The 25,207-nt window shown below is 34.5% G+C and overlaps 1 protein-coding gene across 1 annotated transcript in view; it reads left to right on the top strand.

Annotated features, from left to right (window-relative positions):
* LOC136025136 (uncharacterized) overlaps positions 1–19,671 on the top strand; it is a 93,414-nt gene extending 73,743 nt beyond the window's left edge. The window contains exons 5-7 of the mRNA XM_065700883.1: positions 3,094–3,202; positions 9,556–10,716; positions 17,698–19,671. Of these exons, the coding sequence (XP_065556955.1) occupies positions 3,168–3,202; positions 9,556–10,716; positions 17,698–18,736 (2,235 nt within the window). The 5' untranslated portion in view covers positions 3,094–3,167 and the 3' untranslated portion in view covers positions 18,737–19,671. The remainder of the gene's footprint in view (positions 1–3,093; positions 3,203–9,555; positions 10,717–17,697) is intronic.
* Positions 19,672–25,207: the final 5,536 nt, after the last annotated feature.

Here is a 25,207-nt window from a genome sequence, read left to right as displayed (position 1 = left end):
TGGTCCCTAATCACTTCGTTTTCTCTCTCCTCTAAATATTTAGGCCTAGAATCTACTGCTGGAATACCATCACAAACCTCTGTTCCTCCTATAGAATTTTTAACTATTCGCCAAAAGGTCCTAATATCTCCGTCTCTATAATCTTTTTTCAAATTGCTCTCCTGTCCTAATTTCATGCTCTTTTTTCTTAATCTTTAGCATTTTCGTATAATTATTCCGAATCAACTTATAATCCATAAAAAAATCTAGTATTTTTCCTACTACCTATGCTATCCCTCGCTTTCCGCAGTGCCTCTAAAACTTCCTGGCGTTTTCTTTCAAAATCGTCATCAAAAAATCCATTCTTAATATCATTCTTAACTCTGTGATTTAACTTTGAACCTACCTTATATACAACATCATTTACTAATGCTAACGGCTCCTCTATTTTTCTATCACCTAATAAAACCAAGCATTTCTCTAATTCCTGCTGAACTTCTTCACTCGTCATCATACTTTGAAAATTTTTCTCATTCTTTCCTGTTACTTTCAGTGCCTTTCTAATCCCTAAATCCTCAGTTTCCCTGCGTTTTTTCTTCCTATCACTATTAGTCGCTAGTTTCTTAGAACTAACCCACTCAAAAGTAGCCCTAACAGGCAAGTGATCTGAACCTACTACTGCCATCACCTCGAAATCCGCACATAGACGCCGAAGAGGAATATCCACCAAAATATAATCAATTACACTTGGAGATGTCCCGGAAAAACAAGTGCAATTTCCCGCACCTCCATCCTTTCTAACTCTTCCATTCAAAATAAGAAAATTTTCCTTACAACAAAAATCCAAAATTTTACGGCCCCAATTATTCTTTCGTCTACTATGGTCTTTACTTACCCTCAGAGGGAGGTGGATTACTAAATCATCCAAAACTTCCCAAGTAGCTTCATCCGTACAGGCATGAGGTGACATCCAAACTTCTGGAGTAACCCCAACATAACCATTAAAGTCCCTCATAAGACAAAACAAGTCAGAAGGAAACTGAATAAAAAATTTACGTTTTTCATCCTCTAATATACACCACGTATCCTCCTCGTTGTACGAGCTCGACTCTGGAGGGATATAAATTGCACAAAAAATAATAAACCGTCCATCGGCTTTGACTCTTAACCATATCAAATTACAAGAAACACTCTTCAGCCGTTGGACTTATGCTGAGACAAAAAATTTTCAGATACAAAAATTGCGACTCCACCATAAGTTCGTCCATTCTTAGATTTTTTACGATGGACACCGAAATACCGAAACCTTTCAAACTGAATTTCTTTTTCCAACCAAGTTTCAGATAATGCTACAATATCAAACATACACTGCGATACCAATAGACTATTAATTTTCATTTCACTCCATCCTTGAATGTTCCAATGCACTATATTTATTCTTTCCTGTACAACACCATGGCACTGGTCTCCCTATTCTTTCGGCCGATTACTTTGACCTTGGAAAGATAGCTTACGAGGTGCGATCTGCCTTTCATTTATTGTGCCCCTACCTCTAAGAAAGGGTGGCTTTGTTGTAATTCGCGCACTATCATTTGGGCTAATAATTTCAGAATTTCCTCTCTTTGGAGCGCCCCTTTTAACTTGTGGCGCAGCAACAGACAAGGGTGTTTTATGCACTTCGATTTCATTTTGCGATTTTACAGGATCACTAACTGCGCTACCAAATGACTGTATAGATGTGACGCTTGAATTTCATAACTGCGAATCTGCTCTCGGTTTTCCGCCATCTTTCAACGTTATGTTTGAACCTCCAATAGCCGATACCTGGTATGCACTAGCAACTCCACTTCTATATTCACCACCAGGTACTGTGCGCTCCTCTATCGCATCAGTTTCGAAATTGTATATATAACCCTTGTTCTCTACAAACAATTTCATACCACGCAACTTTGCTTCTTTTCCCGCTGATTTCGCTGCCTCAAGGGTAAACTTCATTTTCTTTCTCGCAAGTAGTTCTCGTGTTGTGTAGTCAAGCGTAATCCAAATTTTTGCGTGTCTAAAATGTTGACCTAATTTCAGAACAAGATCATTGCAAAAAGCACTCGTAAATTTAACCAAAACGGGGCGGGGGTTTTGATTACACTTAATACGGAAAACGTCTTTTATGTCACTAAGATGTATCGAGGCATCCGGTATAAACTGGTTAAAAGTGGCAACTACATTTTCAAGTAATGTCTGTGCTCGTCTTGACGGATCAAAGTTATACAAAATAACATTTGTTCGTTTCGAATCAGCCTCTATATTACTCATTTTAAGTCGCATCTTCTCCAGTTTAGTTCTCAGAGAACCCACTTCTCGCTGCGTATATAATTTTCCGCCTTAACTTCAGCGGTCGCTCCCTCCAACTTAATTGATAACTGGGCCAGCCCCCCCTCCCATTTATTCCCACTATTTCTGATAAAATTGAGTCTATTTTTGCTAATTGACCATTCATTAAGGTGAGCATTGCCATTATTTGAGATTCTGCATCATTAGAGATATGGCTATCCCCTGAATTCTGGCCTTGTGAAAACATTCCTTGGAATGAAATGAGCGAATTAAAAGCTTTACTTTTCACAGGTCTTGCCAATACGGATACAATTTTGTGCCACTATATTACTGCCAAACTGGCATACCGCTCTTTGATTTTATATGAAATTGTCTTATTTTAATAATGCCGAAAGTTCAATTTATGCAGCGAACACAAACTTCATTCAATTCAAGTTATTCAGTGACGTCAGATATTCCACTTGGTTACAGATACTGAATGAATATTTTTAAAAGTTTATAAGACGTAAAAATGTTCTCACTATTTCGTAACTAGTGAAACAATTCAGTGTCTAATTAAATCAGAATAAAAGTCCTTTACCAACAACTGGTTTAAAACTGAGATTAATCCTTTTTAAAGGAATAGATAGATCTTAACTCTTCAACGATTGAATAACGACTGATCTTCACATTCGTAATATTTTTGGTAACTTTTGCTATTAAAAAAACCCTGGCATACATTGATTAGACTGTGTGTCAGAAGCTTAGTAGAATAGACCTGGATTACATCGAGAAATATCATTTCAGGATAATTTAATCCGCGGAATTATAACTGCAGCTGTAACTTTATCAATATTCATCGGGTTTTGGTTGATCAATGAATGGCAATGGGTAGCACCAGAAAGTTTTGGAACTGGTAAGACCTTTGAATTTTTATCCTTCTTTTTTTTTGCAGTTAAATTGCCAAATCGTTAGATGGTAATTTATTTCAATAGGAAAACATCGACAAGAGGAAAAGAATAGACACTTGACAAAATAAGGGAGATGGATTAAGGCCTGGCTCCTATGTAAGATCTAATTTTTTTTTTCTCTCATAGTTTCTTAGTCATTTGTATGAAATTACTTGCTTTTCTGAAAATTTTGCATTATGGCCTTCATCAAGAATAAATACCGTCTATGGATCCTAAAACTGGTTCTAAAACCGCCCTACAGGTGAATGTAAAGCATGAGAATGGTCTATTGGAAACATGTGAAATATAAATGGTAAGTTTTGATCCTTTGGTCAAAAAGTGCTTTGAAGCAAATAATTTGCTTCTACTTTTGGAATATGGGTGTGGGGCATGGTGATTTGAAAGTTTTCAGTTTATGGTTGAACATTTACTTAATTTGTTTTTTTTTTTACAACGTTTTATATTAAAAGCATAAATGCAAAAATGGCATTTATTGCTTTGTAGAGTAATTCTGAAGACTCTCAACGGTAATTAAAGAATTACAATTCTTTTTAAGGTTAAACACAAGTAAATAAGGAAAATGAACAAAAATGATGACAGATACTCCGATTGAGTCAGAGGCAAATCTGGCATAAGCTTTTAAGATTGTACAATAATTATGTCAGCTCATTTGTTAATAGATAAGTTTATATATCATCCGTCCATACGTCATTCCTAGGGCAGAACTAAGGTAAGTGGTCATAGAACTAAGAACACGAGGTTAAACACAATGTAAATTACAATATTATATGTATACTAGGCCAAAGATTGAGGAATTTCATTAAAGAGAAAAAACAATTTCTGCTCTATTCATAAGATCAATTCTTCATTTTTATTTTTTAGCAGCTTGGACCGTTTGACACATATCAAGGGTGGATCTTGGGGACCACAGTCCCCAAGCCCCCCCCCCATCCTGGATCCGCCAATAGCACACAAGACCGGCTACTTTATGAGATTAGAGTCGACAGCATATATGATGAACCCTTGGTATGTCGTCTTAAATACAGGTTACCTGTATGCAGGAAATTGTGTGCGCAGCATTTATAATCTTTTCTAATATATCTAAAACCATATCTAATAAAGCCATACCGTATTTAAAGCTTTGGATCACCTGGAAAACCTTACTGTGTCACTCCTCTTTCTTAAGCAGCTTTTGTGCTCCCTGTGCTTCAGATTTGACTTCCTACACAGAATGTTGAATCAAATGGACTGTATCAAATGGTCAGGTATCAAATGGGCATCTGAACATTGTAAAAAACTTTGAAATATATAGTGTTCCGATTACTGAATATCAAAATTGCCGTAAATGATCAACTAGTTAAAAACTTTTTTTTAAAGAAAATCCCTAATAAATTTCTAAAACCTATAGAATTGGATTTGTGACCTTCAAGGGTGCGATGTATTTTTTAATTCCATCCATTTGAAAAGCCCATTTTTTGACTAAACTTCTCTCTTAATTAGGTGGTGAATTTTACTATGGTGGTGTTTATAGTCAAAGAATTGAAGCTCGAGTTAGCCCTTGAATGGGCTAAGATCAGCGGTTTTCTTTTTCTTTCTACTTTAAAGATTAGTTAAAGAAAAAACATTTACTGAAAGGTTCAAGAGGTGCATCTTTTTCTTACACATAATATCCTCCGGTCTACAGATATATGTTGCGTTTAAAACCATGTCTGCAAGTTTTCTTATTGAACTTTTCTATGAAAAATTAAGAATAATCATAATAAAATTTCAAATTTTGTGTTTTATCCGTCACAATCATAGAGGACAACATTTTCTGAAAAAAGCAGTACCATTTTGAGCTTTGAATTTTGCTTTCATGTTTATTTGCCAATATCGTGACTATGAGCGCAAACCCAGGATTTTGGTGGTTAGCCTTTGGATTTTCAAAGGCATTCTCATGGAGTTGCAGAGGCGATAACTCCTCATAAATATCTAGCTAAAATTAAAAGCAAAAACCACGGAAAACCAAAATAAGAAAAAATTTCGGGATTTTAACATGAGTTTCTCTAGGAACAAAAACTATCAGCGTCACAAACAGTGCAGCATCGGAGCCGTTCAAAGAGAGTAAACATTCCTTGGAATGAAATGAACAAATTCAAAGCTCTACTTTTCACAGGTCTTGCTAATACGGATACAATTTTGTGCTACTATAATCCTTATTTTTGCCAGACTGGCATACTGCTCTTTGATTTTATATGAAATTGTCTTATTTTAATAATGCCGAAAGTTCAATTTATGCAGCGGACAAAGACTTCAGTCAATTCAAGTTATTCAGTCACGTCAGATATTCCACTTGGTTACAGATACTGAATGAATATTTTTAATAGTATATAAGACGTAAAAATGTTCTCACTATTTCGTAACTACTGAAAGAATTCAGTGTCTAATTAAATCAGAATAAAAGTCCTTTACCAACAACTGGTTTGAAATTGAGATTAATCCTTTTTTTAAGAATAGATAGATCTTAACTGTTCAACGACTGATATATAGAGACAAGTTCGTCAAATTTTTCAATTAGCAGTAAGTAAATCAATTCCGTGTTTCTCCATGTAAATTTCATTGGCTGTTATATAGTCTAAATTAAGTCGTATTTTCGTAAACGCATGTTCGTATAACTATCAGTATATCGATACTTCCGTTAGTGCGACTGCTACTAATGCAAGTTCTCGCACCAACGCTGGTACCCGTGTAAGTACTGTTACACCCGCTTGCACCTGTGTAATTAATCTATTGTGACGATTGTACATGGCACAGTGCCACCAGTGTGGGTGGTGCAGCGCTATCAGTGCCACTAATAACGGTACTAGTGTATAGTAACATGGATATGACGAGACTAGGAGTTCTACAAGCTCAGCACTCACTGATTATCGTGTTTCAATCCCAAAATTCTTCTTATGAAAATCTTACGTTCCGGCAGGAAAGATATCTTGCATAATATAAAACCTTCTTTTCTATACTAAACTCTATCCTCTCGTGTTCTCTAGACTAATCGAAAGAAGTCAAAAGTAAAGGTAGAAAAAGCTTACTTATATGAAGATCATATTCACAACAAAAACTAAACTAAACTATCAAACAATGAACGCTTCTTGACTAACCTCTGGACGTGCATAAGCTCTAACCAAAGACAATGAATGGCCAATCATAATGGCCCTCTTGCCTTCGAACTTAAATCGCACTTTGTTTTGCTTCAACGTCTTCCTAAACACTCCCTGAAAGTTTTATCTTAATACCCTTAGCCTTAGTAGTAGAAGAGGTAGTAGTAATAGTTCAAGTATTAAAGTGTTAGTAGTAATAGTAGCAGTAGTTGTTGTAGCAGTAGCTATAGTAGTATCAGTAGTGGTAGTAGAATTCACATATGGCTTTTTCGGTTATCTAAACATCCCTATCAACATGCCCTGAAAGTTTAACCTTATTATTCTCAGATTTTTCTGAGATAGTGTTGATAATACTTTTTAAGTAATAGAGGGGATGTGGATCCCATGAGAACATCATTTGCATTTATCACCTGTTCAGACACATAGGCATAGAGAGGGAGAGACAAAACAAATAAAAACTAACAGAGTAAAAAACACAAGCGCAAAAAGATCAACACAGAGACAAGCAAATACCTGCTCAGACAGACAGGTGGCGAGAGAGAAAAGCAAACAGCTAAAAACACAGACAGACATACAGATTCGGACAAACGAAAATACTAAGACAGACTGTTTGCCTGTCTTTTTTGATTTGGAATAAATATAGGCCATCTCTCTCACACATTGATAAATACCCTGTTCACCTATCCCAGACTCTAGTAGGCCCCTTATGAGCCCGCTAGTAGTACTTATTTCTCAAAAAAATTCCTTTTCTTACATTTCTGGCTTTTAAATAAACATTCTAAACGTTGAAGATAATAGCGTACCTTAAGAATCATACAAACTTGACAAAATAATGAAATGAAATATTTTTATTGAAAAAATGGCTTGTAAAATATCATCATGGAAAAAATTAAAGCTTTGAATCCATTCCATAAAATATTTTCTTATGTTTTCTCTTGATATGGCACTAATCCCATTTTGGGGTTATATACGGGTTTTAAAATGGTTTCAGCTACAATCGCACCAACCATTTCATCGTTGGTATTATTAGGTTCTTTGACAGAAAATGTTGTTAAAATGTCAAAGATAAAGGTACCGTTTGCAGGTGACTTGTTTTTCATCAATTCATCTGTGTACCCCGTTGTCATATTATCTACCTTATTATCATATTATCTTTTTATTTTACTTGTGATTTCACTCTCTATTACCATATTATTTTTACATAGTTTCGCAATTTCGGCACTTTGACCAGATATGCATTATGATATTGGTGTAGTAATAGGCCTTTCTTTTTCCCTTTGCTTTCATTTGGATGATAATACCAGAACGGTGGTGATACAATTTATCAACAAGTAACGGGTTACCGGAACCATAAGCAAGAAGTTGACCTTGGTCATCAACTAATTGTTTTATGTTTGTATTCACTTTGGGTGCTATCATCTCTGGAAATGTTACTCTCGCATATCAGCCATCAGGAATGATGAATTTTTTCTGGCTGTTCAAAGGAATTTAGTCACACACTGTCATGAAAACGCACGCATACATTTCCAATAGTGTTATCACCAGTGCTTGTTTCGTAGTTAAAATATTTTCCTTGTCATTTTGCAACACTAAAATAACTTTATCATGTGCACACATTTTCTTGAAATATTTGATTTTCACTTTTTAATTTAGGATGTAAGCGTTTAAATTTCCAATGTAAAAAAAAGTACTGGTTGAAAATACACAATAAACTAGGTAGTACCACGGGGAGAGACAAATAAAAAATCCAAATGACCACGTTCATGAAAGATTACATGTCATTCTAAGACACGGAAAAAATGAGCCAAAAAAAGTGCCAAAAAATGTAAGCCCCCGTAAAATTTTAATTCCCCCGATAACTTCGAAGTTCAAAAAATTATTGGTCCAAAAAAGACCTTAGCCCCCAAAAAATTCCAAGTCCCAAGAAGTTATAAGTCAAAAAAGGGGAAAAAGTTGGAGGAGGGGTTATGGATGGCCCCTTGGAGGTGGGCAATGTAAGACCATAAATTCCCTCTAACGTATGCCATAGCAATTCATTCATTAGAGAAAATATTCTCACTGGATTACTTTACCCAAGCGCGTGTCATGAGAAAAAAGGGGTAGCAGATTTGTCATTTTTTGAATATTTAAAAGTCAGTTTGTATTATAAAAGATGTCCAGTTTATTTTACCCAAGCACGTGTCATAAAACCAGTCTAGTTCAACTCAAATAAAAAATTTAATCATGTAATTGTTGTGGGTTTAAGGATTATGAAGTACCCATGTAAGTAGGCAAAAGAGGTTCTTGTGAGAATGAATATTTAGTATGTACTACCTGTAATATGCATATTAAGGGTGGTCATTCCTCTAACTCAGTGAAGGTTGAACATGCAAATGACGTTGTCATGGATCTAGAGCTCCCATACTATTCTTTTTGACAGCCAGCATACACATAATGTGTTTTGCTTTCGTAAAACACCTTCGAGATATTTCGAAAACGTCAAAATTTTTGAGGGTGCAAGGGCCCACTTAAGGCAAATTGAGGAGAAATTAGAACTTCATAGCATGTAGAACATTTTAATCCTTCTTCAAACATATTGAAGGGAAAATGAGGCTTCAGAGGTGGAGGGAGTTGCAGCCTGGCCCACATACTTACTTTGTATTCCAAATAATTTCAATTGGATATACGTATATGACCCGAATTTCAACATGGAAAACTTACGGCTTAGACATGGGGGGTTGGAATCAAAATTTGAAACATTAAGGAGTAATCAGCCAGGTCGGCCTTACAATCATACATGCAAAAATTTCTTGTCTGATTCAAGATAAAATAAGCACGAAATACCTGCCATTCTCTTAAGAAATACAGGGTAGGATTTATGAGGGTATCACACACTGGGTTTGGTCTTTCAAACGTAAAGATCGGAAGTTCTTGTTATTCTCCATTAATAACAAGGAAGAATGTGCTTAATCCTTCTACTAAATGGCTGTTGATACGACAGGCCGACCGTTGGAATCTACTGTAATTAATACTACGTCCATGAGCCTACTTTAATATGCACTGTGGCCTATTTGGTGCTTCCTTCCGTTTGTAGGAATTTTAGTAAAATAAGTGTTTAGAAATAAGGAAATGCCCATGAGAACCTCATGACTAGAGCTTAAGAACTACGATGATGCACTTGTGTTTTTTTACTATCACTTTTTCAGGTTCTACGGCTCCCATCTAAGTTTTTTGAATATATCAAAGGATGCTTTCAATGAATCGAAGGGTCTAATGATACAATGGAATACTTTAAACCCAAACGAAAATATAAAAAAACTCTTGGATGAAGAATACAAACCGAAGAGTCCAAAAAAGTACAAAAGAGAAGAAAACAAAAAGAAGAATAAAAATAACCAGGAAACAAATAAAGATGTAGCTGGAATATTCCTAACCCCTCTTCAAAAAGTGATTGCAGAATGTGATCTTCCTTTTTTACAGATTATTGGTCTACCTGGGACTGGGAAAACTTATTGTTTAATACTGAAAATGGTCAGGGTGTTTTTAGAGCTTTGGCAGTCACACAAAAAACAAAATAAAGAGATGAAAGAAGTCATCTTAGTGTACCATCGAAATGAGAAAACATTACGTTTTATTCAAAACACTTTTTGGCAGACCATCAAGAAACAAATTGAAATTCAAATAGGAAATAATAAACCAGAAATTCGTTTCAAAGAGCTAACTCTTTCAAAACTAATAAGATTTATTGGTGGGAAAAGACCAATGGTGCAGGCAATTTGCTCCTCTGACTCGAAAGAGGTGTTTCATGTTGAAAAATATGCTTTAGGGACAAAATTTAAAGTGTTTTGTGATGATGTACGTTCTTGTCATGCAGAGCTTTTTCTTGGTGTGCTCTCTGATAATCAACATGGATTATTTGAAATAATTAAGGCAATTCAGCAGTCCAATTTCTGTTGGATTACTTCATATTCTTTCGTGCCTCCTGTAAAAAATGTTTATTGTCCTCTATCATGCTTAAGAGTAAATGGACAAGAAATATACGATTCTTCGCGCTGTGTACATCTTACAGATAGTCTAAGATATACGGGAAGCATACACGCCGTTTTAAATCAACTTTATATATCATCATCAAAGTATCAAGAAAGAATTTCTAGTCTAGATTTCAGGCCAGGAACTCGAGTTATTGGAGAAAAACCTCAGTTTATTTGCGTAAAGGATTGCAACACAATGAAAGCAAAAGTACAGGAAATACTTCATAAATTGGATAAAGAGGGAATTGAAAGAAATGAAATTGCCGTAATCAGAACTGATAAGATGAAGAATGAAGCAAATTTTCGGATGGAGATGTTTAAAGGTGTAATGGAATGGTAAGCAAGCGTTCTTTAATCTATTATGTAAAGTTTTTAGGCTTTATATTGTACCCAAAAGAAAATTCTGTGCCCATAGAAACCATTTTGGTAAAATCTTTAATTTGCTGTGAGGGTCTCCAGTCTTGACTCTTATTAAATAAATAAATAAAAAGTTTTTTTAACTGAAAGTAAGGAGCGACATTTACACTTAAAATGAAGAGAAATTACTTTGTATATGAAAGGGACTGTTCCCTCCTCAACGCCTCGCTCTTTACGTTAAAGTTGGACTCATTGTCACAACTCTCCTTTTGAAAACAGTAAAAATATTTACCGTAAAGAGCGGGGCATTAAGCAGGGAACAGCCTCTTTCATATACGAAGTAATTTAATATACGAAGTAATAATTATGATTACTTCGCACTATGATTACGAAGTAATCATATTGGAAAAAGCTTACCTAAATAATATTACAATTTTAATATTCCGAGCTGGGCATAGTTGCTAAAAAAAGACCAAAGGATTTCACATATGTATATTTTTATTTTTCATGAGCTTAAATATTGTTTTAGAAAACTAGTTAATAATAAGAAATAAAAAAAAACATTGATAATCTCCCAAATGGAAATTCCAAGATGCATGTAGAAATTCAAACTGAAGTGAAAAGACATTGCTATGAAAGAAAAAATGCACAGATAATTATGACTGGCCGGTAGAGTCAGAATAAAAAAAAACATCAACGCTAGAGTCCCTCTAAGGCTGTCATCTATTCCCCTTTGGTATTATTGTTTTCTACGGTAGCATCGTGCCTTTGTTTCTCTGAGTGCCAACAAAAATGGTGTACTATTCATCGACTTAGTATTCATTCAAAATTTCTACAACTACAAGCCTACCAAGTTTTGTTTTGGATTGCGGGGAGTCCATAGGACAATGCCATCCCCCATGATCACCTCTTCGGAACATCTCTTACCTCATACCTCTATAGGTCCGATAAATATATAGATTATCGGTCAGCGATCTTGAGTAAATTTTTATAAATTTTACAAAAGTACGAAATATGTGATTATACTCGAAGGTATTTTTCAAAATGTCAGAAATACACGAACAGAATTTACACACGCCAGTATATTTTTATTGAGTCAAAAACATGTAAATGGAAGTCGGAAACGCACGAGCCGCAACAATAGAGTTTTTAAGCTGTAAAAAAACACATGAGCTTGTCAAACAGCTGATATTTAGTTTTTCGCTAAGCTAACCGTTCACAATCAATAACCATGGCAAAATTCCCCAAAGATAGCTTTTCAGTCCTGTTCAGTTAGGTTAACTTAGGTTAAGTTGGTTCGTTTAGCAGCAGTAGATGCGACAATTGTACCCGGTGTCTTCCTACTACTGACTTGTATATCTGTACAACTTTTTTGTCAAATCAGAAATTCAGTAGAGTTTTTCCAGATCGAGTAAATTTGCTCCAAAAGTCAGCAATTATTCTCGATGGCTGGGATTATAATTCTCATCGTTCTATGTAGTAAGAATACTGATACCTTGTGACTTCCCTCTTTTTCTTTCGTGATATGAACTGTATTTATGGGTTTTGGGCAAACAGTCCTTTTCAAATTTTTATTTCATAATGCAGGCATCAATTGTAACACTCTAAAAACGAGGTTATTTTAGTGCCATCGGTAAGGTAAGCCTGTTGAAGTGTACTTGAGATTGGTTATTAATCAGTCATATGTTGCTTTTGTTAAGGTCAGAAATAGTTCATTTGTAAGGTTGTACAAGTGCAACTACAGATGTACAATCTTAAACAGTTCAATAAAAATTTATTTAAGAGTTTATGCTAAATATTCACATTTTCATATAATTTAGCTACCATGAAAACGGAAACTGTGATGAGTTGCGAAAAATGGAAAATGAAAATGGAAACGTGATACGTTTCTTATTTTCTTTGCAAATTCAATTACTTCTTTTGCGTGAATTATATTTTGAGACCTCAAGGCTTGAGGTCTAGAACGGTGAGACTCAAGTGTTCCACTTTTGAAACTGCAGTGGGACTGATGGACCACATTCGGCCCCACTAAGAAGTACAGTTCGAAGGGAGCTGTTAGTGTTGCGTGAAGTGCGAACCGCTCTAAAATTTTTGGTGTCTAGCACATTTTTATCCCGGAGACTACATTTTTAGAGTTTATTTTGGTAAATATCAAAATCTTAACATCGCAATACCGAAAAGGTACGATTTGAGCTTTATTCTTTTTTGTATTGCTTTTATGCTTCATCATATACCACAAGAAGGGTAACTAATTAGTTAGTCACAATTAATTAGTCAGACAATGTACATCTTGTGATAATTCTCCAAAGGCTTCTAAGCCTTTAAAAGAGAAGAAAAAGAAAACTATAAATTAATACATGGAAAAGTTAAACAAGTTAAACAAATTCATCACTGCTATGCAAAAAGGGAAAATGCAAAAAAAGAAGACAATAATGATAATAAATAATATTGAAACCAAATTTTTTCTTATAAGTCTTTTGATGGTACCCAATGAGTGGCATTCTTGAGCCGAATTAGGAAGGGTATTCCATAGAAAGTGATACCCACGAGAGGATTAAAATCAGATCTTACAATTGGTTTCTTATCAAACTAAAATATCAATGTTAGATATCGTATTATCAAAATTATCAATATTATAACATTATCGTAAAGTGTGACTCCCTTATTGGGAGTCCTATGGGAGCGTTGGCCAACAATAAGGGTTTTGACTGCAGGAGGATGCTAAGCGTTTCTAACTTTCATAAAGCTTATGTATAGAGAATAAAATGTTTATTTATACATCTAATATAGTTGGATCAATAAATGCACATACGACGAGGGCAGAATCAGAACTGACTCAATCAATCTTAATCGGTCCCTTATAACCAGCTAAACTAGAACACAGACATTCGGATCTATGATAGGAACTGTACACCAAAATCCAAAATACACCAAATTTACAATTTTGAAATTAGTCATCGAGATAATGGATATTTCACAAAACTTGACAATTTATCTCTGTATCTAACTCGAAAAAGCCTATAGATTTTCACCAAAGCTTACAAATTTTCCCCGGTATTTCAAAATCATTTTTTGTTTGTAACAAACAGTAGCAGTAGCGAGAATGAACCAGGAAATGATCAGAAACGTTACTTAAAAAGACATAATTTTGAACCAAAGTAGGCATACAGAAGAAATTGTCAATCAAGGATGCTGTTCTTTCTTTAATGTAAGATGGGATATATATAAAAGATAAAGTAACTGCGGCAATCATAGACGAGAGGAAATCTAAAGATACATGAAGATACAGAAGACTTCGTATAAATCAAATTTATGTTAAAATCTCTAATAATAATTAACTCACTCAAATTCTTAATGATTGTATCCTGTAGATCATTAAGGGTGTGTATAAACAGACGAATAGAGCCAATAGGAGATCGGTAGACATTGCCATCAACTGAATCCTTATCTCAAATTTAATACCGGTGAACAGAGTTTCAATGACACCTTTGATGTTTGTGGATAAATCACTTTTATGCTAATAATAATTTATCTATAATCCACTTTTAAACAAAACGACCAGAGTAAAATACACTAGAAAGACAGCAAAAGCAAATTAAGAGAGACATAGACAACGTAAATATTAATAGAAGACAAAAACACACATATATAATATTGTGGTTAGGGCACAGGGACACAAAGGCGTGTCTTGTTAAATTATCACTAAGCAATTCAAACGATTGAACAATGTCTGTAGCACCATTATTCCCAATTATATGTGTATTACGATATGAAGTGGGAAAGTACGGCAAAAATTATATCTAAAATAAGCAATATGGATTTGGCACAAAACTTTCTTACTCATTAATGAAAACAAACCACTTAAAAATAAGACAGAATAGTCACAGTAAATGGAAAACATATTAGCAAAACTTGGCGTGAATTTTTTTTCACACTTAAGTACAATTTTCGTATATCCAATCTTCAACTTTTCTTTATCATCTCTCAGAACCTGGAGTCACAAAAAAGGGAGTGTAGAACAATTATACTAATTCCAAGCCATAGTAAACTCGAAATATTATGAATTATTGAGGAACCACAGAGCATATTGTGAGCTGATGACTTGGAATTAAAAAATAAATATTTGTATTTATTAATACTCAAAGCAAGACCAGTTTTCCGGAACATCATAGAAATACATTGCACAAATAATCCCAAAATAGACTTGGTTCGGCTTAAAACTTGCAGACTGTCAGCGTACACAATATAAGAAAGTTCGAATAATGTACAAAAATACGAAGGCATGATTCCTGATAACACGTTTTTAATGCAAACAATAAATAGATTAGGACAATCCAGCCTATTCTACTATGGATTGAACTGGTATATTAACGTAGAACCCTCTACCAGATTTCAAACGAAGAAATACTATACGAAAAGTTAAGTACATTTATTGCCGAAGGGTCCAATCCAAACTCTGATAAAGAATGCCACAGTTTTGCATACCAACTACTGTAGAAAGCTTTAGACAAATAGAAAGCGCAAATATGTAATTCATAAATCTTAGACTGGGCAGTATAAAGAATTGAAGCTAAAACCTTATGCACATGATGACACCCAATGCGAGGCTGAAACCCAAATTGGTTTGAGTCTTTCTGAGTTTGTTCAATAGTATATAACAGCCGAACATGTTCTTAATAATATTGCATGCAACATTGATAGGCCTAGATAAACTGCAATCAAAAGAGTCTTTCCCACGTTTAAGAGTAGAAGTTACCGTCCTGCAAAAAAAGAAATCAGGCACGATTGACAAACACATGCAGAACTGAAAAAGTAACTGGAGCTTAATGACTAGCACTGGACAATCACAACGTGGGGGGTGTGCACAAATCCCACCAAAATCGATCGATTAAACTAAAGTTTAAGCATACAAATAACTATACAGGAATAGCATGGTACTGCAAAACTTAGCAGTGCAGAAACTAAGTGCCAAAAATTATAATGAAAACTTTACTCAGTTTTACTACAATTTTTTATATAATACCTAAGCTAAGAAGAATCTGGGATAACATCACTGGTTCCTAATGAATCAAATCTAGACGTAAAAATGACTTCGTTCCATTCTAATGCACTTATAGGGAACTCCGCATTTTTCTTACCTTTTGTATCAAACACTTAGCCTTGCAAGGGCCGCCCACATGTGATGCAGATGTGAAGTCAGAGATTAGAGCGATTTTACGGCCTTAAGACCAATGTCTTCTTTCCAAATCAGGTTTTGAGCTTTAAGTTTAACCCGAACAAGGGTTAACCTGGACAAGGGAGACAGCCATATTTTCAGCTTGTTTCATTCACTCAACTAAGCAGATGTACTAAGCAATCAGTCGCACTCTTGCTTGTAGCAAAAAAACAACCAAGCACAGTAGATTAAAGGGATCATGACACAAGACAACAGAGCTATTAGGGTAAAAGTATATTAAAGCCAATTGGCCTTGTTCCACTTTTGTTTCATACAAAACTTTTTTTTAGTAACAACACCAAGATCATTAGATGGACCCGCGGTTAATGTCAGAGTAAGAGAGGGGAAGCTGGTCAAAATTATTTTCGTCTTCATCAACATAAACAACAGAGCAAGGAACATCGGCAGAGCAAATACAATGGTCAATATTAGCAACAGTACCCTTAGTACGAATATAACTGTAATCAGAGGTTTAAGTGCTGCACGGTAAGCAATTGCCAACGACTCTAAAACTAAATTGGTACAAGTAGAGGAGTTATGAAACTAAAAATTTAAGTCACCTATCACTAGCCACCGATACCCATGCTTTTCAGTGTTGTATAACAGAGTTTTGAGGGATGAGCAGGCATTAGAAAGCTTTGCACTTGAAGCAAGACGTTTCTGATCACAGGGAAGACATACATTTATAAATACAATGTAACCAAGTCGTACTGCAAAAATTTTATTGGAGAAATGAAATAAGACAGTTGATAAAGACTAATTGTTTGGTAACACATACCAGGCCCATGGAGGGTTGGCCTTTTGTTTTGCAGGTATTAGTAGTAAAAATCCGAGCCCAGAGGGATTTATACTCTGAATAGCTTCATGACCCAAATTTTGTAAATATCGTGAGTCTGTTCCAAAAAATTGTCAAGTTCAGTAGGTAGTTATCAAATGATAATTGGGACAGTGCTTTGAATAAGGGGACTAGTATAAGAAACGGGAAGTGACGGAAAACTTAAATCTTAAGTAGTTACCTTTTTTTTAGATGAAGTTAATGGTGCAATCCAGAGCACATAGCACAAAACTATCTCAACTCTGGGATAAGTTAAAACTAAAAAAAAATAGCTTACTTCTTTTCAAAACAAGTTTCACAAAAAGACTGAAAAATATCTCTTGTTACCGAGACAAAAGTAAAACCATCGAAGGTACAACTCACGGGGATCAGCCAATCCCAGTCCCCACAGGGTGCAACTTAAAGCTATGCATCATCTCCAATGAAAAATTTAGTTCTCCTATTCCACCACCAACGAATCTTACCCTAGTCTAGCCGTTCAAAAAATATATTTTTACCAGAGATGAATCATTTTAACTACTATCCAAGGTAATTAGTCTGTCTGCGAGAAAAACCACTACGCTAAAAGGGAATACCAAAGATTGGAAAGTAAAAGAAACGAGGAAGTGGTGAACTAGAAAATCCAAGAGTGGGAATAATTTAATTAAGCAAAAGAAACAAAAACATAGGACACTTATTAGGTAATCGGGGCTAAGGGCCCAAAAAGTTGTCAATTAATAAACATGCACACATATTGGCTTTTTTCTTTATTTTGGGTTTGATATTATAGAAAAGCGTATAAATGAACAGTATTTTGAATAGCTTCAGATTAAGGGGCCTAGAAAAGTAAGGATATTTAGGTTAAAAGAGTATATTATGCCGGTTTCGTAAAGTTATATCATTTATACCATCCTTTTTTTTTTAATTCTAGTGCCAAAAAAGACGATCGTATAACTCCAAATTTCTTAAAAGACTTGGAAAATCTCATGAATATTGTACATATTGGTGATGAAGATCTAGAAATTGAAGATGCACATCTCATAAGTACTGTCCATGAACAAACACATATTGGTGAAACATTTTCACTAAGAGGAATTGAGTTTAATCACGTTATCATATGTGTTCTTAATAATTCGTTCTCATTTACAGACAGAGACAAAATAATTTCAGAAACACGGAGCCTATGTAACAGGATGAATAAAGAGAGAGGCTCGTTCTGCCCGATTTCTGCCAGGATTATTGCAGAATTCAATGGATTGGTGTTTAATCTAAATTGTTTGTTTGATGATCAAGAGCGTAGACACCTTGATCTTATGGATGACCTAACGGAAGCAATAAGTAGGGCGGTCACCAGTGTTACCGTTGTCTACACAGAGAGTAATATATTACTTGCTGAAATAGCAAACCATTTCAAAACCTGTTCACCAGAAATTTGTCCAGATAGCTCTTACAAAAAAAAATATGAACCAGAAAAAATCTTCAGAGAAATCGAAAGATTGAACACTGTAGAAATTTACAACAGTCCTTGTCTAAATTGGACATTTCCTTTTTACTTCTTGTATTTTAGGTACCATTTTGTAAGAGTTGAGAGTCACAAGAAAAAAACTATTAAAAAAACTGGTAAGAAAAGTAAAGAACAAGAGTTCCAAGACCAACAAATTATAAAACTTCAATTTTTTAACAGTTTATTAAAAGAGCTTCACTGCGATTTTGACTCGAAATCTCTTTTCAAAAGTTTAGTCATAAAAATGGTTATAGTATGGCAAATAGTATTGCTTTTGAACGGAATCGTTAATAATTTCGACGATTATAAGAAAATTGTTGTTAACTGGGGTAAATTGAACAAACAAGTAAAAATTGAGCTAAGTAATGATAAAATTAAAGAATATTTTAAAGACTGGAAGGGGCAATTAGAAACGAAAACTGTTTTCGAAATGACCCACGCATTGGAAAAAAACACCAAATTTTAAAAAGTGCATGGTCATCCTTTTTCATTTTTAGTTGAGACTCTGATTTTTATTATAGAAACAATACTTTTCCCTATAATTCCCATAATTGCTCAGGATCGTCCTTCAACTCGTAAACGACTGACTAGACATAACTCAAGTTTTTCTTTATGGTCCAGATCCGTTAAAGTGGATATAATCCATAGAATGGATTCCTCGAAGTCCATGGATTCCTCGGTCGGTTCAATGTTCAACGAAGATTGTTCAGGTAAATATCATCTAATGGTAGAAATCTACTTTCATATTTTGGTTTAAAAGAGACTGTCAAATTTCTCAGGAGTGATTTGGATCTATATTTTACAGACCTAATTGTGAAGTCTGCTGACATGAAATCACCTCGTCCCTTGTATCGCCTTAGATTGTTACAGCCTATTGAATTACCTGAGAGTGTTAATGGTTTTAGCAAAGATGTCTTAGATCCTCTAAGATATTTTAATCAAGTTTTGTCTGGTTCGTTAGAAGTCATCATGCCTTGGTTTCATGCTTTCATCATGTTCTAGATTAATCTGAAGGGAATGAAGAGAGGGAAGAAAAAAAAGGCAGTAGTTTCTGCTGGACTTTTGGGTGCTACTTTATTTACCAGTATTAAAAGATTTTATATGTCTCTTCATAATGAACGGTAAGTTAAGAATAAGCTTTGGCAGTACTATTTGGAACTCTATAATGTGACAAATCAAAAACAATAGTACGTCACATAAATTATTATCTTGTGTTATGCGGAAACAAAAAGCAAAAATTGCTTAAAAAATCACAATGTCAAATTTAGCATGTGCATTCATCGACAAACTTTTTGATTTGTTTTTAATTGTTAGCAATTAGGCCATTACAAGGAGTAGAGCGGATTGTTATATGATTGTTAATTTAATAAATTATTGCATAATATATTGTGTAAATATGTGTTTAGTCAAAGTATTTTGCCTTATTAACTAAGTGGCTTAGGGATGAAATTCTAACAGTACGTTTGCCTTGGCTTTGGGGGCTACATAATCATTGTTGTTTACTTGTTAACACATGGTCCTAATGTTACACTGTTTACGCATAGATTCTATGGATAACTAACTATAGTGTCATGTGATGGAGTTTGACGGTAAATAAAAAAAAAACTTCCCGAAAAAGTATATATATATATATGATATATATATATATATATATATATATATATATATATATATATATATATATATATATATATATATATATATATATATATATGGGGATATATATATATATATATATATATATATATATATATATATATATATATATATATATATATATATATATATATATATATGTGTATATATATATATGTGTGTATATATATATATATATATATATATATATATATATATATATATATATATATACATATATACTTTTATGATCTTGTGATATAGGATCAACTACTATTGCTTGGATTTCTGCCGTAGGGAATTTCTAATCCTTTTTCATTTAGTTCTCCAGTATTGTATTTGGGTTTATTTGAAGACATGGAGAAAATCAAAACAAGTCTTCCTCTCTGAGCTTATTTCAAAACAGTAAGTAAGAGCTTGGTTAATGGAATATTACCAATGCTATAGAAAAACAAAAACGAGAAAGAACGGAAGGGTATGAGAATCATATTCCAGTTTTCTTTGTGTCTTGACCCGTGAAAGAGTCTTAGAGGTTAGGTACATGCTTCCTTCTTACAGATACAGTTCTAACAAATTCTTCAAAGATGACAAGAAAGTTGTTGATTTAATAGACCTTATCATCCTATTACAATTAGATTTTATTTTGATTTTACTTTTCTCGCAATTGTAAATATATCATCTCTGAATGAGAATTGAATTCTTAAATTGTAGTTTCACTTAGTATCTATTTTTTTCTTTAATAGTTTTCTTCTCTTTTTCCAGAATATCAAATAGATTGTCATCAAATGCTAATTGACTTCCCACATTTGGTTTTTCATGTTGGATCAAAATTTCTCGAACTTTACGCGGGAATGCGTGTACGATAATTTGTTCTCAGTTTTTTCTGGCACATTGAGTGTTTCCCCTTGATATGTACTTGTCGGCGTCTCGTGTTCGGCATATGCGTTCTGAAGTCTTCTGTTTTCTAACACTTTATCCGAAAAATCAATTTCGCACGTCTCATTTTCAGTATTATGTGGCCTAGCCACTTCTGCATCTCCCACCGTAATAAAAGTCGCTCTTAACGATAGGGGATTTCTAATTTCCTCCAATTCTCCTCCTATAAGAACATTTACTGCAAGAGCAGGTACTAAGCCTACTTTTATCGTTTTCCTCTTATGCAATCTCTATTCTAACCTACGCTAAAGGGCACGGGTGCTCATTTCCATTATAGCATTGAGTCTAGCCTTGACTGTATCTGGATAGTCAATTTTTTTTTTTTTTTTTTTATTAAATTAATCCGTACTTTGGTTTGATCGCTACAAGTATTGATAGCCATTTCTACCAACTGTCAACTTAATTTACCGCATATTTTATGCGAATCTGGGAATGCATAAATTTTTTTTATTATTTTTGGGTCTTGGCCCAGGAAGTCGTTTTATGTGCAACTTTCTCATCTCTATTATGCCAAATTTTAGAAAACGGCTCCAAAAAATCATATTTTAGCGGATTACTATCATTATTTTTTCGCAGTCGATTCTTAGACAAATTTTTATAGCCGTCCAAAGGTCTGTAAGCTATTCGTGGTAAAATTTTACTTATTGACATTCCCTTACGTGCTTCACAAGCTTTATTGAGGGCTTCCATACGAGCCTCTATTTCCCCCTCTACATTTTCCTCAATTATTTTGTAGAATTTAAAGGTGTATACTTTTCTTGGTCTGGAATTTCTTTTTAGTTCTTGGAAGCACCCTGTCGATAATTTCCATCTGAAATTTGTCAACCTTTCTTTTTAACCTTTCTTATAATTGAAAATTTTCTCAGGGTGCTGTTGTATAAACCTCGTAAGCGAGTTTTCCTTCTCGCCAAACGGCTGAACCAGATCAACTTTATAATTTAGATCATGTATAAATTAAATAAAACAACGTTTTTTTTCCACTGAAAGTAAGGAGCAACATTAAAACTTAAAACGAACAGAAATTATTATTTATATTTGGAATCAGCATATTAAGCTGATTTTTCTGATGTATCTATTGATATTAAAATTCTTTTTTTTTAATTTCGGTTACTATTTAGCCGAGTCGCTCCTTACTTACAGGTCGTAAAGTGGCACAGTAGAGTGGCCTTTACAGGTAAATTTAACGATCGTACTTACAAATGGCACTAATACTTCACATTCTTGGTCAAGCACTTCATCTTTTGATATTCTACGATTGCTGATACGATACGATAGTCTCTGAAAAAAAAAACAATTTATGGATAAAAACAACTCATATGTGATAACCCTTCCATAGAATAATATGCTATTCTGTTGATAGAGCCCCGTTTCAAGTTTCTTTAACCCGTTGAATTTTATGACACAAAATTAGTCAAAACCCCATCCTTTTTAAACCGTGTAGAAAAACCAATTATGGGTTCATACATGATGATTCCTCCATAAAAAAAAATATTGAGTTTTGTTGATTGAACCCCATTTCAAATTTTTTTAACCCGTGGAATCTTATGACACAAAATTTGTCAAAATCCCCTCCTTTCTAAACCCCGGAAAAAAACAACTTATGTGTTCATATGTGACGATCCCTCCATAAGAAAAAATATGGAGTTTCGTTGATTGAACCCCGCTTCAAACTTTTTTAACCCGTTGAATTTAATGATACAAAATTTGCCAAAATCCCATTCGTCTCAAACCCCTCGAAATAACTCCTGGAAAAAAGAACACAGATAAGTAGGCCTATTGGTATGTCACGATCCTTCCGTAGAAGAATATTAAATTATGTCTATTAACTCCGTTCTAAATTTCTCTAACCTTTTGCATTTTATAATGCATTTTAAGACTTGTGAAATTTCCGTCCTTTCTAAGCTGCTGGATATAGGCCCTGGGTAAAAAAAAAATTTAGCTTTCGTATGTTAAAATCCTTAAAAATAATCTGAAATTTTTTTGACTGGACCTTGAGACCCCCTTTTTAAATTTGTATCGCCTGTAGGATTTTATGAGACAGAATTTACCAAGATCGCATCTTTTTCTGGGTGTGATTTTTTTTTCTTTTTGGAAAAAAAGTATAAAATAGACAAATTTTGAAAACCAAGTATTAATCGAGTCAATTTTTTGGCAGGATTTAAGAAATCTTCAGTAAATCTTCCTACTATCTCTGGCAAAGCAAAAATACACATTTGGAATCTGCAGCTCTTGTAAATCAGTCTAATTAACGCACTAATCTCAATAAGAGCACCGGCAAAAAACTTTCCAAGAGGTGGGGGGAGGGCAGAAGCCCATATAGCAGTTGAGGTTGGGCGAAAGGGAATATATTTCAGGATTATTTTTTTTTGTAGGAATATGTTTATTTTTAATTACTTTTAGGAAAAAACTCTACAAAAAGCAATTAAATTGCATGCAAAATAAAACAAAATGCAGTATTTTTTAAACGAAAAAGCAAAAGATGACAGTATATTATTGCCAAAATTGTCCCTTATTTTGTGCGTTATTATTTGTCCCCAGGCCGCAACCTAAGCTACGCCTAAGGAAGAGTGTCCGCGCAGAACACTCACCCGTCTATACTCTCTACTTCAGTCATGAACATCATCCCTCCCGCAGGGAGTAGGCCGTATCTTCCAAACATCTACTTAAGAAAAGAACATGGATAGGACAGAAAACCTCAAAACTATGCAGAAGAGGGTCCTACAAAGCCACCAGTTAGGCGAGTCACCACTGGCCGTCCCCTCTCTTCCTGGAGGCCTACCCTGTCAACTCCACTCTCTGGAAGCCAAGTTCCAGCTATAACCTTCCAACTCCCATGTATCTACATACAGCCCTCTCCTGGCTACGGGCTTGACAATCGAGGTCCCAAAGAGAAACTCAACCCTGCTCTTGTAAGTGAAGATTTTTGTCAGCGAGGCTGTCCACGAAAGCCACAGGCATCCAAACGGCCCAATCGTCTCCTTAGATCCAGTCCTACCCTGGGTGATCACTATTAATAGTAGTGGATTAAACTCATAGCTGGCTTGTTGGGTTTAGCGAACAAAGTCGATAAGCAGAACAAGTTTGTCAAACATTCCAGGGGACTTGAATGAAATTTGCGATCACCTGTTATTGGGGTTTAACCCAAGAGTAATCTTCATTGGCACGACAAGCGTACTCCGTAATCCCTAGACAGTCCTTCTCGAAAAAAATATTTGATAAAGGAAATCACTCATAAAAAAAATATTTGGGCTGCCCAGAAGTCGCTATTAAATACTGTTAACATGATCTGCATTATTCCCCAATCCAGGCCCATCATTCACACCACGTGTTGTTGGTCATGTCGTTTCGGGACCTTTGTTTCTAAAGGCTGTTATGCAACCTCAACATAACGATTGATTCCTTATCGTCCATAAGATATTTATTAAGTTGTTTTCCTTGTGTTTTCTATAATTATACGAACTTTCTTGTGTACTAATAATTGCGCTAAATTAATAATATACAAATACATATTTAGGGCCACCATAAAAAGCTGATTCTTTGATTTAATGTTACACTATTAATGTTTAATAGTTACTGCAAAGAATTTGATTTCTTTTTTTTTTACTCCAACCAAATCACATAGAAAAATCGTTTATTAAAAACTGGAAAGGGGTCACTCAGTCTCAAATTAGAACTTTTATATCCCTATTAAGGTCAAAATTTATTGGCAGGCATCCAACAATGGGGCAATATACATCTTTGTTTCCATGGTTTTTCCCTATTCTGCTCTCTTTTCTTTGATTTCCTTATAATCACTTTGTAGTCCCAATTTTCAAGTTAAGTTAATCCAAAAGAAAAATACTAAAACATGATGAAAATATAATACTTTAGAAACAAATTTGGGATATATATTTGCATATTAGGGGGAGGGGGTACAGCATAGTGATTCTGCATAGAAAAATGTATCAGCCACAATTATTCAGCATATTATAAAGTAAGAATTATTTTCTAACTTCTTGCTGTCCAAATACTTTACCCCTACCCCCTCCCCTAATGTGCAAATATATAGCCCAAATTATATAAGTCTAATGTATTCTGTCCCCCTCCACTTGTTTTTCACTGAGCGTAAGCTAATTGCCTCTTAATATAGACAGATGAAAAACCGGTTCTAGGTTTGTTCTCGAGTTTTACACAGCGTAATTCTGGAGTGGGGTCGCTATAACAGAAAAGTACCGTTTTCATTTTCCAGTTCTTCAATTTTCATCTGAAACTTTTCGTTATCAAGGATATCAGCAATTTCTTCTTCTTCATCAATAATTTTTATAAAAGGGCTACCTTTTGTTTCATATGTCCATACAGGATAGCCTAATTTATAGCAGGAAGTATT

The sequence above is a fragment of the Artemia franciscana genome, chromosome 3 (assembly GCF_032884065.1).
Source record: "Artemia franciscana chromosome 3, ASM3288406v1, whole genome shotgun sequence".
In the NCBI taxonomy this organism is placed as follows: domain Eukaryota; kingdom Metazoa; phylum Arthropoda; class Branchiopoda; order Anostraca; family Artemiidae; genus Artemia; species Artemia franciscana.
This window is presented reverse-complemented; position numbering and strand designations above follow the sequence as displayed.